This window comes from Aulonocara stuartgranti (genome assembly GCF_965226115.1).
Source record: "Aulonocara stuartgranti genome assembly, chromosome: 6".
NCBI classification, from domain to species: Eukaryota; Metazoa; Chordata; class Actinopteri; order Cichliformes; family Cichlidae; genus Aulonocara; species Aulonocara stuartgranti.
The window spans coordinates 42,071,804-42,091,140 of NC_138944.1; the positions used below are offsets into that span (position 1 = coordinate 42,071,804).

General features: G+C 45.9%; 1 protein-coding gene across 3 annotated transcripts; it reads left to right on the forward strand.

Moving 5' to 3' along the window:
* Window positions 1-382: 382 nt before the first annotated feature.
* LOC309708245 (E3 ubiquitin-protein ligase TRIM39-like) lies at window positions 383-18,988 on the forward strand. Of its 3 annotated transcripts, XM_082536084.1 has the most exons (11): window positions 385-509; window positions 3,358-3,874; window positions 7,055-7,208; window positions 13,679-13,774; window positions 14,120-14,209; window positions 14,315-14,458; window positions 15,706-15,853; window positions 16,098-16,142; window positions 16,251-16,277; window positions 16,488-16,663; window positions 16,977-18,988. In XM_082536084.1, exons 2-11 carry the CDS (start codon window positions 3,369-3,371, stop codon window positions 17,343-17,345), a joined length of 1,755 nt encoding a protein of 584 aa, XP_082392210.1. In that variant the 5' UTR covers window positions 385-509; window positions 3,358-3,368; the 3' UTR covers window positions 17,346-18,988. The 3 variants fall into 3 exon arrangements, with proteins under 3 accessions (XP_082392209.1, XP_082392211.1, XP_082392210.1); XM_082536083.1 differs by having other exon boundaries at window positions 383-509; window positions 16,251-16,663; XM_082536085.1 differs by lacking the exons at window positions 16,098-16,142; window positions 16,251-16,277 and having other exon boundaries at window positions 384-509.
* Window positions 18,989-19,337: the final 349 nt, after the last annotated feature.

Sequence of the window (19,337 nt, forward strand, 5' to 3'; positions counted from 1 at the left end):
ACTAATGTCTGGAACCTATTTTAATCTGTCATTGATGCCATGGGGGGCGTGTACCCCACTGCTTTATAAGTATCCACAACATGTATGTTGGTCAGAAGACATATGTTGATGTTTTCTCCGGGCTGTTACAAACTCATCGTTTGATTGCACTTTTCTGGGGCCTCCGTGGTTTGTGACACTGCTCTACATTGATTGATTTCGCGACAGTTTCTTGAAATAAAAAGCATGGGCATTATCTAATTAGAGCTGTGTTTGCTAAAGAGCTGTGAGACAGAGTTGATCTAAAACAGCATACCTCTGCAGCTGCACCTGTCGAGCAGGTCTGTTTGGATAAATGTCGTGGGTGGGGTGGGGGGGTTAAGAGGAGGGATCAACAAAACAATGAAGGAAAAATGACACGAATGAGAAAAGTGAAATCCAGACTGACAGGAGCAAGAGAAGGAGAGGAACGAGCTACAGGGAACATCTCGTACAAACACTCAAATACAACCTCTCTGCTGAAACTGCAGGTAAGACATGTTCACTAACATGTGAACTGTGGACTCTGTTCCTGTTGTTAGTTGGTGTCTGAATAGGATCAGTTCACCCAGCAGCCTGTAGAGCGTCATCTGTCTGTGCACATGTCAAAGGAAGCTCTGTATATGCCTATATGTAACACAAGTACTGATATTTAATGTTATCATGCAGTGTGTGAAAGTGTGTAAAAACATGCAACAACACACGCTACCTGTTTATACTGCAGCTTTACAGCTTTAATATCAAAGCTAAATGATGTAACTTCAGGAAATGGTTGTGCAGGCAGGTGTTATCGAGCTGTGTGCCTGTACGGTCTGATACTCCAAATCTGTTTCATGACGACGTGAAAGAAATCAGCAGAGAAAGGCAGCCGTGGGTGTGGGTCGCTACGCCACATGAAACTTTATATAAGCCTTTGACACCAGTGTGCTCAACAGTTATACAGTCTGTTGTTGACATGTGTGCGCCGTCACGATACTTTTACCAAAGCTGGATTTATAAACCAAAAACATTAACAGAATCACAACGACAGTGATGGGTCATTGTCGGTCACACTGACTGTTGATCAGGTTCAAATTCAGCCTTTTGGTTTTATACCAGTGTTTCCCCCAAAGTCTCGTCAAAATGGTCAAATTTCACATGGTCTTTGTGTTCTTATTGGTCAACAGTGATTCTCTGTCATGATGGCCATTTTGGCACTTTTTCACATAGGACTGGGTAGGCGTGGCTAAATCACTATTTAAAAACCACGTTTTGTATTCAGTTCATCTTTGTCTGATAAAAAAAGTGATCATTAATCTCACACGTTTAATTGTGACCTATACTTTTTCTTAGCACTGAGGTTGTGAGAACAACACAAAACCTCACCTCCATCATAGGTTCACCAGTGTTAATATAAAGCACTGGTATAAAGTGGTGCACACAGATTTTACACATTACTTTTCATAAATGTTATCATCTTCTCTGAGGAAGCTTTCGGATACACGACAGCTCTGTGATGTCTTGCATATTTCAGTAATGACCACTGTCTTCGGATTGTTTACCACATGACTGAGTAATGGCTCAACAATGCTGGTGGTGCTTCCTGTACGGTGGCTGCTCGCACGTTTTCATGAGCCAGTAAATCTGTCTGTTATTTATTTTATTTTGCTTCTTTACTTTCCTAAAGCACTCATATATTGTGTTCCATCATTTTTTCCAGTGCTGTACAAAAAGCAGCTGATGTTTGGATTAGTGAAGCTTCCACTCTGCTAATTTCACACGACAGCACATTTCTGCCTGGTATGAAGAAACTAACAGAAAGATCGCTCTCATGAGGTCACTGTGACAGAAGCAGGCTTCCTTTCACTTCTCTTATTCATGAAATAACAGTTTATTGTTGAATGCTGGAGCGAGGTGCTTATACGACATAAATACATATTATCCTGCCAGTCAGAGTCAGCTGATCTCAGTACAGCACACACTAAAGAAACACGAATGACTTGCAGTATTTTTTCCTCATTGCCTCGTTTAACTCGGTAATGATGACGTCCTGGCCGAGAATATTCCAGCCGAGCCTGAATTTCTTGATCTTGCGCAACTACTCCTTTGTATATTTTCACTGTGTGTTTTAGCTTTAGTGTGTTTAAGTTAAGGAAGTGCACACTCACACTGAGAGTCTCATGCTGCCAGCAGCTCCAAAGAGCTTCTGAATCAGTTGATGGATTAGGCGAACAATGAATGTTTTAGAGTACACTTAGGTTACATGTTACCCAGCAAAAAGGGGCATGAATCCTCTCGGTACCTGTTTGTCCTTCACTTTTGGTTCTTGATGGATATTGCTGAAGTCGAGCTTTAGACCGGTGATAATGAGATCATTTTAATGATAGTAATATATGAGCTAAGACTGGGGCTGTTAGGCTGTATCAGAGTGCAGATATCCAGGCTGGACGAGTGAAACCAGCCTATCAGTCCAGCTCGTCCAGGTTTCAGGATGAAGCGAGTGTTTGCAGCACTACTGTCACTGTTCTGTATATTATTGTGTAACAGTGACTGTTCCTCGTCTGCGGTCATGAATTTTGAGTACGTTAGCTGGGCCAGGACTTGCTGAATGGAATATGGCTCCCATCTTTCATAGCAGTGACCAACAGGTGCTTCGACAGGAAATGAAGGAAGCTGGTCTGAGGGCGTGGCTTGGGTGTGTCAGACACTTGAAGAACAGGTGGATGGATAGATAAAAACATCTAATAATTCAAAGTTTATCACTTCAGCTTGTATTGGAGAGGTGGATGTTGCCCAAGATAATACCTCCATCCACTCCATCACTCACTGGCCAATCACAGGAGCAGAATGAGATTACCCATAATGCACCACTAAATGACAGGATATCATTCCTGTCTCTGGATATCTCTGTACAACTCCTCCATTTCATTCACAGCACACAGTGCAGTAGTTCCAGCATTACTACTGCATCCTCTACAGAGAAAATAACAAAGTACGGGATCTTAACCATACATATCCATGTATATATATTTAATATTCTCTGCTATTAGTATCTCTTAGAGCTATTTTGTTTCTATTTTGTAACTTTGTAACATATTGTATTAATTAGTCGGTTACTGTTCTCACTGCCTCGAGTAACTGGGAACACATATTTTCAGGGATAATTAAAGAGTTCTGGTTCTGATTCAGCGTAGTTTGGAGTTCCCATGAACAAGCTCCAGACCAGTTCTGTATAAACTCAGTCTTTTCCTGTGGCAACGAGAATTAGATGAGATCTGAACAGTAAAGCTTTTGAAAGTCATGTCTGCTGATGCACACGGTTTAATATTTTTCTAATCTTCTGTCTGTCTCTATATGCAGCTTAAAACTAAATGGCTATGTCACTACCTGCTGCCTTCCTGTCTGAAGAACAGTTCACCTGCCCTATATGTCTGGAAGTATTTACCAAACCGGTCACAACACCATGTGGACACAGTTTCTGCCAAACCTGCATTTCCTCCTACTGGGACGGAAACAGTACAAAAATGTACCAGTGCCCTCTCTGCAAAGAGTCCTTCCTCAAGAGACCAGCTCTCCATATCAACCTGACCCTGAAGGAAATAACTGAACAATTCAAGCAGATGGCCGGCTCTCCTGTGGCTGACAGACTTGGAGGAACGGAGCCTTCCAGGTCCCCTTCCCATCATAATCAACCACTGCCACCCAGATTCCAGAGGCAGGGGGAGATGCCCGAGAACATCTTTGCAGAAATGATGTCACGTTTTCAGCACCTGCCAGACCCCGGGCTGCCTCACGCTGCACTCCCCCAAAGCCAGAGTCGAGATGGTGCTCCCTTTGTCAGGACGGAGCATCACGACCCCCCACCACCTTACCCCAGGTACCGAAATATACTGAAATATTGCATTACAATATATTTGACTGAACCACATTAATAGTAAATGGACTGGATCTTATGTTTTCCAAGTGCTTTATACATGCCTCATTCACCCGTTCATGCAGCCACCTTTTTCTACACTTCAGTGCTTCCCATGTAGCAGTCACACATTCACACTCTGATGGATGCGTCAGCAGCTTGGAGTTACTGTCTTCACTGAGGACATTTGGCACGCAGACTGGTGCAGCCAGGGATTAAACCACTAACACTGTAGCTAGTAGATGACCTGCTCTACTGTTCAGTTTTATTCATATATCTCCAAATCACAGCAGCAGTCACCTGAGGGCCACAAAAAGTCTGTAAAGTTGGACTCAGTAAATGACTTCACATTTGTAAAGAGACGTTCACGAAGTTACCAAATAGTACCAAACAATCATCCAGATTTCTCTGGATGATTGTTTGTCATTAGTGTGTCAGCGGGATGTTTGTGAGAGTAGTGCCACAACAAAGCATAAATTATTTAATTTTTTTTTTTATTTGTTCCAAATTTGACTTTATAACTTTTCAGGTCTATGCCTGTAGTGGTGAGGTATGTGGGGGGACATTTCATATCCTCTACACAGAGTCATGTGAATGTTTGGGCACCCCTGATAATCCTCATATTTTTCCTTCATAAATCATTATTTGTTTGGATCAGCAATTTCATTTCAATGTGTCATATAGGAGACACACGCAATGATATTTGAGAAGTGAAATGAAGTTTGTAGGATTTACAGAAAGTGTGCAATAGTTACTTCAACTAAATTAGGCAGGTGCATAAATTCGGGCACCCTTGTTGTTTTATTGACTTGAATACCTTTAGCACTAATTATTGAAACATAAAATGTGTTTGGTAAGCTCATTGACCCTTGACCTACATACACAGGTGAATCCAATCATGAGAACGGGTATTTAAGGTGGCCAATTGCAAGTTTTTCTCCTCTTTGCATCTTCTCTCGAGAGTGGCTACAAGGGAGCCTCAAAACAGCTCTCAAATGACCTGAAAACAAAGATTGTTCACATCATGGTTTAAGGGAAGGATACAAAAAGCTGTCGCAGAGATTTCAGCTGTCAGTTTCCACTGTGAGGAAAATAGTGAGGAAATGGAAAACCACAGACACAGTCCTGGTTAAGGCCGGAAGTGACAGGTCGAGGAAAATCTTAGATAAGCAGAGACGAAGGATGGTGAGAACAGTTAGAGTCGACCCACACACCAGCACCACCGGCGCCAGTGTCTGGCAGCCTCGCCTCTGTCAGTGCGCCCCAGGGTGGCTGTGGCTACACAGTAGCTTACCGTCACCAGTGTGTGAATGGGTGGATGACTGGATGTGTAAAGCGCTTTGGGGTCCTTAGGGACTAGTAAAGCGCTATACAAATACAGGCCATTTACCATTGTTCAACTATTCTGCACACTTTACACAAAGAGATGCTGTATGAGAGAGTGATGCAGAGGAAGCCTTTCTGTGCACCTGCCACAAACAGAGTCGCTTGAGGTTTGCTAAAGCACATTTGGACAAGCCGGCTTCATTCTGGAATAAGGTGCTGTGGACTGATGAAGCTAAAACTGAGTTATTTAGACATAACAAGAGGTGGTATGGAAACAGAACACAGCACTCCAAGAGGAACACTTGCTGCCCACAGTAAAATGTGGTGGCACTTCCGTCATGCTGTGGGGCTGTGTGGCCAGTGCAGGTACTGGGAAAAGAAACTGCTGATCCAAACAACCAGTGATTTATGAAGGAAAATCATGAAAATGATCAAGGGTGCCCAAACTTTTGCATACCACTGTAAATGCTACAAGGCTCCCACAGAGAGGACCAGATTTACTAAGTGGACACATTAGCTTGATGCCACAACAGCAGAAACGCTTTGATGGGAGGATTCAGCAGCAGCAGTGGACAAGCAGACCCGATGAGGGAGCGAGAAATCGGAAAATGAAAAAAACAATCAAGTACATGCTCAGAGATTTTACGTGAATAAACATCCATCTCACACAAATCAATTAGTTAAACTACAGACACGTCTTAAAAACATATAGGCCTAGACAACCTGCTAATACTTTTCATTCCTCGTGGGTTTGTAAACTAATAACAGTGTTATATGACGTTTGGCTGCTCTGTGCTCTGCTGTATGGAGAGATCAGCACCTCGTGGCTGTTTGGTAGTTTAAATGCTTCAGATAGTCTCCGACCCCTGCTCTCAGGGAGTCCTTACCACGCCGACCGTTTACAACACTTTACAACAAAACTACTTTCCAGTATTAAGCACATTTTATGTTTATGCCTGTTTGATAAACAGTCCAAAGCCACAGAGATTCCCTTTGTTACGATGAATAGCACGAGCCGTCATTTGCGTTGGAACGACCTGAGCCCCTCCACTCCTCTTCTTTGGAAAAAAAGAAAAAGGTTCAAATGTTTCATCACTTATTGAAATATACATGTTATTAAACCAACTCAGCAGTTTCAAACGATTGAAGAGAAGGCGAGTGGGCTTCTTTAGGTTTGTGAAGACATCCGGCCTGGCATCCACGAGGCTTCTTCACTTTTAAAACAACAGACGCAGACTCTAGTAATGGTTGTCCTCTTGGAAGGAGTACTGAGACTTCTTAACCATTACTAATGGTATTAGTCCTCAAGTGAGACAAGGTTTTAGCACTGATGTTTACAACAGAAACATTTGTATGGTGCACGTTTCTGGCCTCCCATTCTCATTTTTAGACCACTGGAGTATTTTTGCATTACTCACAGCTCAAAAGCATCTTTTGTTTTATACTGGGTGTTGCTCAGGTCACCCACTGCCTAAAACAAGTGTTTCTTGACTGGTTGGCCATTGCAAACAGGAGGTTTGAACAGGAGGTGAGTGGTTGTGCTGTGTTCACAAAGATATCTCGTCAGTATGACATCATGAACGGACGGGAAAAAAACTGTGTGAAACAGATTGTTTAGAGGAGTGTTTGCATGTAGTATCAGTGTACATATGACAGGAAATAAGAAAAGCAGAGTAAGGAAACCTTTTGTGTTAACAGCTAAATGTAACCATACACGTGTCAAACTGTAAACGACTGAATAATATGTCCTGGAAACCAGACGACAGGTTAATCAGTCACTTACATGTTACGGCTTTATTCAAATGTTGACATGTCCAGTGACTCGGATTTGCCGCCGTGCCCCATCCACCTGAGAGGTCTGGAATTCTTCTGTCGCACTGATAACGTGTGCGTGTGCAGCACGTGTGTGGGGACGTCAGATCACCTAGGACACAACATCACCCCCGCCAAACGAGAGTGGCACTTGAAGAAGGTTTGTGCATGTGGTGGTTGGCTCACAGCTAACTGGGCCTCACTGACTGGTTTAGTAAAAGTTCTCTTTGAGAAGATTAAACCATCATGCTGCGGGGATTTGTTGCAACTTTGTTGTAGGGTTGGGAATTCTTACAGTTATTGTGATGTTGATATGTATTTCTTTAATTTTCAGAATGTTGAAGGTTTTTTTCCTCACAGGCTCCTGATATGCTGTCATGGCATGATTCTAATTTTCACAACAGAATAACTGGAACGATGGATTCCAGTTTGGGCTGGCATGTCCAAAGGTCAGAGTATCAGGTGGAGCTGTGAACATCCTCACTGCTAAACTCTGGGCTGGACCACACAGCTGTGCTATCATGCACAGTCTGTTAGAACTATGTCTCTAGGTTTGTGTCTGTGCAGAACCACAGTGGATTGAGATGAATCCAGATGTGACTGCAGGCTTTCAGCTTTGATTCAGCAGCTTTAGCAAAACTCCTGCACTCACTGTTCAGGAATTAGAAGCTTTTCTACACAGTCTCCCTTTTTCAGAGGCTCAAGGTGAACGAGAGTATTTTCAACATTTTAATTTTTAAAAGTTGAATTATGTATTAATATACACACATTTAAATATAACACTTGTATTTAATATTTTAATGAAAAACGGCTCCCTGATGTTTCGAACCCTAAACTGTAACCATCTCCAGCTGCTGCTTGTTCGTGCATCTCTGTGCCTTCAGTTTTGTATTCAATAAGCTGCTCTATAGAGTTCAGTTAGGGTGACTGACTTTGTTATAATATCCCATTTCTTTATCTTGATAAACTCTTCGGCAGAGATGGGCAGTAACGCGTTACAAGTAACACGTTACTGTAATCTGATTACTTTTTTCAAGTAACGAGTAAAGTAAGGGATTACTATTGCAAAAACGGTAATTAGATTACGTTACTTTCCCGTAGGAACGCTGCGTTACTGCGTTACTAAAACCGTGATTTTTTTGGGAGAATGTCTCACGACAGTGACGTAAGCGAGCGTGTCGTTCGTGACAACAGCTGTGTGCAGATCAACAGTGGATCATATATCGATTGTGGGAGAGAGTATGAGCGTGCAGCGTTTAAAGCGTGGAAGTACTGACCTTACTTTGAGTTTGATTCCATAAAAAGTGACAAAAACATTAGTGTCCGCTGTGCGTGGGAAGAAAACTTCTTTTTACAGCGAAAAACCCCTAAACTTCCAAACAAGCAACAAGTGCGCTACGACGTAATGGGAAACTCACAGAGAAACTCGCGGATTCTTCCACTGACTGCTGCGGCTCACCTGCACCAGGGTAAACCTCCGCCTGCCCCACTCCTGCTTTACAGGTGTCAGCCGGGGATCAGCTGATCACGGGGTCGGGTTTAAAAGAGAGACACCACCCACCTTGTTCGCCGCTCAGACATCATTCTCTTCATGTCAGGAGCTCCGAAACTCTGCCGACATCAGTCTCCGCCTGATTCAACAACCGTGAGTGTTTTTCCCTTCGATCCTCTTTTTCATCCCGGCTCCGCTAGCTCTCTGTCTGTAACGACAGTTCCGAAGCCACGCTTCGTACACTGATCGTTACTAGAATAACTGCGTGTCTGTTCCAACCCACCGCTAGCCTTCGCCGCGTTTGGGTCTAGCCAGCACACCACACGGGCACACCGTCCTACTGTGTGTAGCTCGCCCCGCTGTGACAGGATGTCTGAGCCTCCTATAGACCCAGCGGAATTCGAACGGCTGAAAGCCGAAGTGCTATATCTTCGCGGTGTGGTAGATCGGATGTGCACAAAAATGGAGTCCCTCACCGAAACCGTCCTCCAACTTTCCACTTCCGTCACTTCGCTGCAATGTCAGCCAGTGCCGGTGAGCGCGGAGCCCCGGATCAGACTGCCAGACAAGTGGAACGGAGTTGATGGCCGGCCTGATGGTTTGCTCACCACTTTAGACATGCTGTTCGAGTGTCAGCCCACTAAATACACCACCGCCCGTGCAAAGGTCACACTACTAACCTCTCTCTTGTCTGGCCAGGCTCAGGAATGGGGCGTGGCTCTCTACAACAATAAATCGGCAGCTTGCAATGACTATGCCCTGTTTGTGGAGGAATTAAAAAAGACGTTTGTTCCCCCTAGCAGCGAAGTGGAAGTGGAGTCACAGCTGCTTCATCTACGCCAGGGCAGTCGACCCGTCTGCCACTTTGCTTCTCAATTCCGTACCCTGGCCGCTAAGCTACAGTGGGGGGATGCTTCTCTGTGCTCTATTTTTCTGGAGGGACTGGCTGATTACATCCGGGAGGAGATGACCGGCCATGAGGCTCCTAAAACCCTGGACGAGGCCGTGGACCTCGCCCTGAAGATCGACCAACGAGTGATGTCGCGGCCTCACCACACCCCTCGGGCCTTCAAACCCTTCCAGCCTCAGAGGACCACGTCTTTGCGGTCACCTCCCCCCTCTGATGGAGCCACTGCTAGCCCAAGCAGCACATCCAGCGAGGAGCGCATGCAGCTGGGTGGACTCCCCAAAGAGGAGAGAGAGAGACGCTGGTTTGAGGGTCTCTGCGCCTACTGTGGATCAGCTCGACACCGTCGTCCCCAGTGCCCGCTACGTCCGGGAAACGACGACGCCAGGTAGACTGCGGGGGAGTCCCACCTGGCCCTTCCCACTCCTCTGACCCCTCTCGTTTCCTGTTACCAGTAATATTTCTCCTGACACACCAACAGTTCTCATCTGAAGCCCTCCTGGACACCGGAGCCGCTGAGAACTTCATCGATCAAAAACTAGCCACTCGACTTCGCATTCCGTTAACTTCCGTCGATCGATTTCTCCCGGTGACCTCAGTGGATGGGTGACCACTCCAACCCTACCCGATCCAGTTCCAGACCCAGCCGGTTCGCATGTCTATTGGGGATCATCAGGAGGAGATCCGGTTTCTAGTAGTCTCGGCCCCTTCCTCTCCTCTCATCCTCGGATACCCCTGGTTCCGTCAACATGACCCCCACGTCTCCTGGTCTTCCTGCCAGATCCTGGACTGGGGTCCCCGGTGTCCACGCCGCTGCCTTCTCTTCCGGACTGAAAAGGACTCTAAGTCAGAAGAGGCGTCACCCCCGGAGCCCATTGATCTGGATAAGATCCCTCCGGCTTACCATGACCTAGCTGAGGTCTTCAGTAAGAGGCGAGTCTCTACTCTCCCTCCACATCGTTCCTACGACATGGCCATCGAGCTCCTCCCGGGAGCGGTCCCTCCTCGTGGTCGCCTGTTCTCGCTGTCACCCGCAAAGAACAAAGCCATGGAGGAGTACGTTGCTGAGGCTCTCCAACAGGGCTTCATTCGCCCTTCTACCTCCCCTGCAGCTGCGGGATTCTTCTTTGTCAAAAAGAAAGACGGCGGGCTCCGCCCCTGTATAGACTACCGGGGCTTGAATAAAGTCACTGTCAAGAACCGCCATCCTCTCCCTCTGCTATCCACCGCACTCGATTCCCTCTCCCAGGCCTGCATCTTCACCAAACTAGACCTACGCAGCGCCTACAATTTGGTGCGGATTAGGGAAGGGGACGAATGGAAGACAGCCTTCATCATCCCCAACGGACACTGGGAGTACCTGGTGATGCCCTTCGGCCTCTGCAACAGCCCTGCTGTCTTCCAACATCTGATCAACGATGTCTTGCGGGATATGCTAGGCCGGTGGGTGTTTGCTTATCTGGATGACATCTTGATCTACTCCCGCACCGAAGTGGACCATATTCGCCACGTGCGGACCATGCTGAGCAGGCTGCTCGAGTACCAGCTGTTCTGCAAACTGGAGAAGTGTGCTTTCCATCAGCGGTCCACCACCTTCCTGGGCTTCACCATCTCCTCCAATGGCCTGACCATGGACCCGCAAAAGGTCCAAGCCGTGACCCAGTGGCCTCAGCCCTCCAGCCTTAAGCAGCTACAGAGCTTCCTGGGCTTTGCCAATTTCTATCGGCGCTTTATCCTCAATTTCAGCACCATTGTTGCCCCACTGACATCCCTCACCAAACCAGCTAACCTGCCCAAGCCCTTCTGCCTCTCCCCAGGTGCGAAACAGGCATTCAGAGACCTTATCCGCCAGTTCACTACGGCTCCCGTCCTGCTCCACCCTGATCCTGCCAGAGATTTTGTGGTGGAGGTGGATGCCTCCTGGGAGCAAAAGAACCGTTTCTGATCTGGACTGATCATCAGAATCTGATCCATATTTGTTCTGCCAAGCAGCTTAACCCGAGGCAGGCCCGTTGGGCCTTATTCTTTGAGCCGTACAACTTCCACCTCGCCTACCGCCCTGGTTCCAAGAACACCAAGGCAGACGCTCTCTCCAGGCAGTTCGCCCAGGGCGGCCTCACGTCGGACCCTGCACCTATCCTACCAGCTCATTGTTTCGCTGCCCCCCTTCGGTGGCCCTTGGAGGACTCTATCCGGGATGCCCTGACCGCTGAACCACCTCCGCCTGACACCCCGGCTGGGAGGCTCTCTGTACCATCCCGGTGCCGTCAGGAGGCCTTGCTCTGGGCTCACTCCTCCCCGCTCTCTGGTCACCCGGGGCCCGACAGGACCCTCCAACTCCTCCGTCGTGCCTTCTGGTGGCCCTCCATGACCCGGGATGTCCGTGACTTCGTTTCCGCCTGCGACACCTGTGCTCGGGCCAAGTCCTCCACTCAGCCGCCCGCTGGCGACCTTCGCCCTCTCCCTGTGCTGAGACGTCCCTGGTCCCATGTCGGCCTTGACTTTGTTACCGGCCTCCCATCCGTGGACGGTCTTGACACCATCCTCACCTTTGTGGACCGGTTTTCTAAGGCGGTGCACCTGGTCGCTCTGGCCAGCCTCCCTTCCGCCAAATGGACGGCCGAGCTCCTCCTGGACCATGTCGTCCAGCTTCACGGATTCCCCAAGGACATAGTCTCCGATCGGGGGCCCCAGTTCACCGCCAGGTTCTGGAAAGCCTTTTGCCGCCTGATTGGAGCTTCTCCCAGCCCGTCTCCGGCTTCCGCCCGCCATGAAGGTCCATCCGGTTTTCCACGTCTCGCAGCTTAAACGGCGCGTCACTTCCTCGCTGGCGCCCCCCTCCCGGGCCCCGCCCCCGCCCAGGTTCGTCGATGGGGGTCCTGTCTACACTGTCTGGCAGATTTTGGACTCCCGTCCCCGGGGTCGGGGGGTCCAGTATTTGGTGGACTGGGCTGGCTACGGTCCTGATGAGCGCTCCTGGGTGCCGTCCCGCTTCATCTTGGACCCTTCCCTGATCTCGGATTTCCGTCGCCGCCGTCCTGGCCCGTCGGGTGCCGGTCCTCGGGGGGGGGGGGGGTCCTGTCAGCCGGTGATCAGCTGATCACGGGGTCGGGTTTAAAAGAGAGACACCACCCACCTGTTCGCCGCTCAGACATCATTCTCTTCATGTCAGAAGCTCCAAAACTCTGCCGACGTCAGTCTCCGCCTGATTCAGCAACCGTGAGTGTTTTTCCCTTCGATCCTCTTTTTCATCCCGGCTCCGCTCGCTCTCTGTCTGTAACGACAGTTCCGAAGCCACGCTTCGTGCACTGATCGTTACTAGAATAACTGCGTGTCTGTTCCAACCCACCGCTAGCCTAGCCGCGTTTGGGTCTAGCCAGCACGCCACACGGGCACACCGTCCTACTGTGTGTAGCTCGCCCCGCTGTGACAACAGGTGAAAATAGAGCAACAGGACCGCTGAGTCTTTGACTTTATTTATTTTCTGCTGTGTTTTACTTGCATCTATTTGAAAGAGTGAGTGTAAACACAAAAAAAAAAATTTATGTGCTGGAATGTGCAGAAAATAGGTTTAAATGTTAAACAAATTTCTTCAAGTCAGAGAATGGTGCATATAATTAAATTTTTGCTTGATGCATAAAGTTAAAAGATTAAAACTAATAAAACAAGTTTTAAAAAGAGACTTTTCCATTTGATTAAATTTTGTATGATGGATTATGCAGAAAAAGTAGAATTGGGCTGAAAGATCGATCACTTTATCACCTCTTCAGGTTGTAAATCGTGTTTTTAAAAAGTAACTAAGTAACTAAGTAATTAATTACTTTTGAAAAAAGGAATCAGTAAAGTAACAGGATTAATTTTTTGGGGAAGTAATTGGTAATTAGTTACTGATTACTTTTTTTCAAGTAACTTGACCAACACTGCTCTTGGGTTGCTTTTGCTTTGGCCCATTATCCAATCATGTTTGCTCTCACTCATCAGAATTCATACTACTTCTATCAGCAGTAACACCTGGCTCCACCGTTTTTGTGAAACACCTGAATTAAAGCTGAAGATCTGCACTTCAATCATATTTTCAGTGTTTGTCAGTTGACACAGTTGATTTTAAATCAAAGTCAACTGTCATTGACAAACAAACTGTGCATCTAATTGTATATAAACATGCAACTGCAGCAGAGCATGTTTAATGCGTTGGTTGTTAGACACACTGTGTGTTTTCTGTCTCATTCAGGCTAAGTTAGGTGTTACTGAGGCGGAGCTAAAGGAGCTCATCAGTGAGAGAGAGAGAAAAGTGGAGGAGGTACACAGCTCCCTGCGAGAGATAAAGGTGAGTGATGTGGTGTCAACACGACTGCAGGAAGAAGCTTCGCTTATGGATCGTATGTATTTATTCTCTCACACGTGCACTTTGTTTGTTTGTTTGTTTTGTTAAGATAGCATGCTACATTGTTCCAGGAGCCAATCAGAGAGCAGAGATCTTTAGCTGACACTTGTCCTTAAAAACTGTTCATGTGGCCGAGCTGTTCATGTCTAATGAAATATCTCAGAAAAGAAAATGACAGAATAGATACCAAAAGTGAGCACACTTTAGTTTGTCACATTTTGCATTTATGGTTGTCTCTGAATTCTTCTTTTCTACTTTTCCGCTGGTTGCTGTTCGTGCTTTAATCAGGATAGTGCAGAGAGAGAGACGGATGAAGCCGTCTGTGCTTTTTCCAAGCTGATCTCCAGCGTGGAGCACTGCCAAGCTGAAGTCTTGGAGGTGACCAACTACAGAGACAATCATACTGCACACACTATTTTTGTCTCAAAGTAGACGACACATTTGTCGGCATATTCATGAACACACCCTTTCTGTGGCACCCAGGTGATAGAGGTGACTCTTCGAGCGGCAGAGCGCAGAGCTCAGAGCGTGCTGAGAGAGCTGGAAGAAGAAATAGCTGAGCTTAAACGGAGGAGCTCAGCACTGAGTCAGCTGGCTCTGTCTGAGGACTACATATTCTTTCTCAAGGTATGAATAAATAATGAAATGAGGCACCAGATAAAATAATACAGACGTAATACATTTGCAGTGCTCCACTAGTTACTCCCAGTAACAGATCCAGAAAGTAGCTATAAGTCCAGTTAAGGAATATACTGAGAATTGAGATGCAGAGATGTGAAACCCTGGATCAGGATTACTCATCTTGCTAGAGGCACTAGCTGCTGGGAGACATGAAAATGTCTTCTCCACTCACTTTTTTTTACTCCTGATGCTTTTATGTTATTGTTTGCATAAAACTACCAAATGATTGTCAGAGAATTGTGAGAGCCACGGTTATAGTACTAAAAGCTGGGGCGCCCCAGTCACGCTCACAGAACAGTTCGGTACAAGCAGCGTTTGTTAGGGTGCAGACACGTGACCAGGGAGGAGAGGGTTGTAGAGGTGCTCGTGGTGGCAACAGGAACGAGTGAATGAAGCTGATGAGTGTCGCCCATTCAGTTGCTAGAGGTTGCTGTTAGTCAGTGGGAAATTTCTTCCTCAAGCCTTGGACCAGTCATTAGAAAAGAAGCCTTCCCCAACCAGCTGGCAAAAAGTTTGTGATTCATTTGGTCAGCAGCATATTGTAGCACTGTGGTTTACTGGAATCGACAGATTCTCTGAGCTGAAGCGAAACAAGAAAAAGAGAAGATTAGGCTTAAACGAAATGCTGTGTCTTTTGAAACACATCGGCTGTGGCTGAGGCACGACTTCTACTTTGTAGGCATTTCTGGTTTGTGCCACACCTTATACTCCTGCTCAGCCAGTAGGTAGTCAGTAGCAATCTGCTAGCAACCAAAGCATTTACTGGGAGGTTTTTGGTGCAAACTCCAGGAACCACTGCCAACTACCTTTCCAGCAGAAACTACTGATGTTTCCAGATGTAATCTGCAGTGAGGGGAGGGAGTGCATGGACGAGAGTCTGAAAACAAGCAGATATGTTCTGGAGAGAAGAGAGAATGAAGGTTAGTAGAACCTGGACAGAGTTCAATGAGAGGGAGACAGGTGAACATGTAAGGAGTACATGGATGAGTTTGAAGGACAGTGCATGAGAGAGGTGCAGAAGAGAGTGCAGCCAGACCTTTTCCTAAACCGCCGATGAAAATGAAATCGGTGATTATTGGAATTTGTTATTTGGCCCTAAGTAACTGGAATTTGGCTACTTTGAGCATATAGTATGATTAACATGATATGTAACATAGACTGTATGTCTTTATGACATTCCTATCTCCCTGCAGACGTTCCCTTCCCTGTCTGCACCTTGGCAGGCTAAGAACTGGTCCGGAGTCTCTGTGTCATCTCAGCTGACGTCAGGTGTGATTCTCAGGTCTGTCAATCAGATGATGGAGCAGTTTCACAAAGAGCTGCAAATACTGCCAGAAATCTGTAAGTCTTCATTCCCACCTCAAGTTAAACTGGGCAGTAAAGTCACGTTGAAAATTCAAAAGAGCAAATAGTGTCTCTAAACCTTTGCAACTCAATGGAACGTCTGTACAATAGCAACGTAGCCAAAAACAGACCATCCTAGCATTATGTAATTCTAAGTTCAAACTCTGCATGATCGTGTTTTCATTAACAAACATCAAATATTAACTCAACATTACAAAAATGTGTCTCTCCATACTGGTAGGTCAGCAATCGTCATCAAACCAGTCTTTATCTAGACCCAACCCGAGTAAGTGTTTTAATGACAGCACACAATTCTTTACATGTTAATATTCTTCTTCAAATAAATGACTTGAAGAAAATGTCGAGAAGTCAATTTATCACATTTTCTTTGCAGAGGTTAAGAGGGTTCAAGAATATGCAGGTATGGACTTAAATCCTTTTAGCGTTTACTTTTGTTTGAGCCCCGAGCTAAACTGGCGGGTTTTTAGAAACTCCATTTCAAAGACGTTTTGGCATTTACAGTTTTCTGTCCAACTTGTGTACCGGACATCATTCATCTTTAACCCGAACTCAAGTCAGCAGTGTTACAGGGTGGAGGAACTAACCATTGCTCTATCACTGTATCTGTCAGTTGACATCACTTTGGATCCCACCACAGCCCACCCACGTCTCACCGTCTCAGCAGATGGGAAGAGGGTTTACTGCGGAGATCGCCATCAGGTGGTACCAGACAACCCGAAACGCTTTGACCGGGTAGTGTGTCTGCTGGCCAACCAGGGCTTCAACTCAGGGCGCCATTACTGGGAGGTAAGCAATATGGAAACAAGCTCTTTTAGTTTAAACTCTCAGTCTCTGTGTACAAACAAAGCAGTCCATCTGATGGGTACGTGGAGACATGAGCGAGGGGAGCTTTATGACATCTTGAGTTTAGTGAGAAGATTTTATGTGTTTCTTTTTGCTAAATTACTGATTAATTAGTGTTTTTTATTTCTTTTTTTAACATATGGGGGATCTCCCATCATAACTGGAAAAACTATGGCATCCACATTAAAGATCAAAGCGCACTGCAAATTCGGTGTCGAATATCTAAATTAATCATTACCATAATGTCCTCTTACAGGTGGAGGTAGGGGGGAAGACTGATTGGGACCTCGGCGTGGCCAGTCGGTCCATCAACCGTAAGGGTAAAATCACCGTGAGCCCCGCCCATGGATACTGGTTTCTCAGCCTTCGGGATCAGTCCGAGTTCGCCTTCAGAACAGAACCATCGACCAACTTGACGGTTCACATCAGACCATCTCGGGTGGGAATCTATGTTGACTATGACAAGGGACTGTTGTCCTTCTACAACGTAGATGCCAAAGTGCTAATGTTTACATTCACAGATAGTTTTTCTGATACCATCCATCCATTCTTCAGCCCCTGTACAAATAAATCGGGACGGAATGAGGCTCCACTAATCATCTGTCCTGTTGCAATGACAGAATGATCAACTATATCAAGTGCTTTAAAGTACTGCTTCAAGACTTGGATACAGAAACATCTGCAACTAATAACTGATCATTTTATTCTTTGCAGCACAATAAAGAAGAATATGGCCTTTGGTTAGCATATGCTAAAGCTGCCATTGTGATTAATATTGGCAGAAAATGTGAAATTCTTTCAGGAAAATACGGACTCTGCATCCGTCAAACTAAAGATGAGCGATGAGCCTCAGCTCAACGGCCTGCATTACCGATGGCATGGAGTCGCATGTGGATTTGGCAGTTTACACTTCTGGAAAGGCACACTTACTACATCATGAAACAAAAATGACACCAAAGAAGAGCCAGGACTGTTCAGAAAGTGCTCTCCTTGGCCGTCAGACGTTTGAGACTGCTGCAGAGAATCCTGAAAGCTGCGTCCTCAAAAAGAAACACTTCATTGTGTTGCTGTCATCACATTAAAAATGAGAAAATATTTTCCTTAAAACATTTATAGTGGCCATATTTTGATCATGAATCAGTGTGTGTTGGTATGTCTGGACTACATTTTTTATGTGTGCTCTGTGCCTTTAAGAGTCTCTGCAGTCTCTCCTTTTTCTGATTGGCTGCCGCTGTCTCCGGCAGACCTGTCCTCAGCTGCCCAAGTCATAGGCTGTATCCCAATTCAGGGTCTGCAGCCTTAAAGTACGCAGCCTTAACGATCCACAAGGGCCGCGTACTCAAAGACCGCTAAGGCCGGAAGTGCGAGGCTTGTGAAATCGGACAGTCTAGCCTCCGTCGCGCTGCCCAGGTTGCCTAGCAACCATGATACTAACAGCTGGAAACGTGTCATACAGCTGTGTTTGACAGAGATGAAGGAGAAAATCTTTTGTTCATTTGTTTGTTTCTACATGAGCTTTGATCATTCTCTGTGAGATTAAGCTCAGCTATTGAACGGCGTATATTTTAAAGTAAAGGCTTTAAAACCAAGTTAGTACAAACGTCACTAACGTCACATGACTTTGCCGACATGTGGCCAACAGGAATGTTTTAATGTTCTTTGTTATTAAACATTCGCACATAAATAAGTGACATAATATTCACTACTTACTTTTAAAAGTTTACTCTTCGGCCGCCCCTCATCCGCTGTTTTTTTCTGCAAATTTATCCACACCCACCGCCGCGCTATGCATTCTGGGATATGTTGGGCCACGAAGTCTACACTGCCACAGCCTTAAAATTCAGGGACATGAAGGACGCATTTGAGGACCGCATTTCGAGCAGCCTTTGAATTGGGACAGCTTTCGTTGCGTCGCTGTGACGTAATCGGCCTTAAAATGTGGCCTTTAAGGCTGCAGACCCTGAATTGGGATACAGCCCTAGTATTTAATCCCTCTGTGTGTCCTGACAACAGCTAGGACAGTGTATAGTACTGTAAATAGCTTTGTCCACTTATAAACAGCACTGAAGCCCACTTCCTCTTGTATGTTTTCTCTTGTTTATTAAATTTGGGAGTTTGGGGTAGCGCTTGTCCTCGTCTAGTTTAAGTAGCACTTCTTTGGAAAAGCTTGTTTCTTTTGTTACTTTAGCTGATTTTGGTTCACCCTGGAGTTTCTGCTTTCAGTTTTGGTATGACTGATGTAGCAATAAACCTCACCTTCATCTGTGACTTGGCTGTTTCTGACTTTGGGGACCAAGGCACCTTTTTTTAACCCTTGTTGCGCTCCTGTACCCCCAGAGCGGGGCGTGACAGTATGTTCTCTGTGTTAATGTCCTATTCTGTGTTCTACTGATGAATCATCTAGAGGTAGAATCAGTGGAGTTTTTGAATGAGGGTTTTACACATATGCAGCACTGATGCCACCTCTGTCACTGTTCGTGATTATTATTTTGTCTTTATAAATTCTTAGATTAATTAAATAAGTATACTTGATGTGATTTGATCATTATTATGTGATTATGAATATAATTTGATTCTGCTTTTGCTTTTCTTCTTTAAAATACTTAAAAAAAACTCC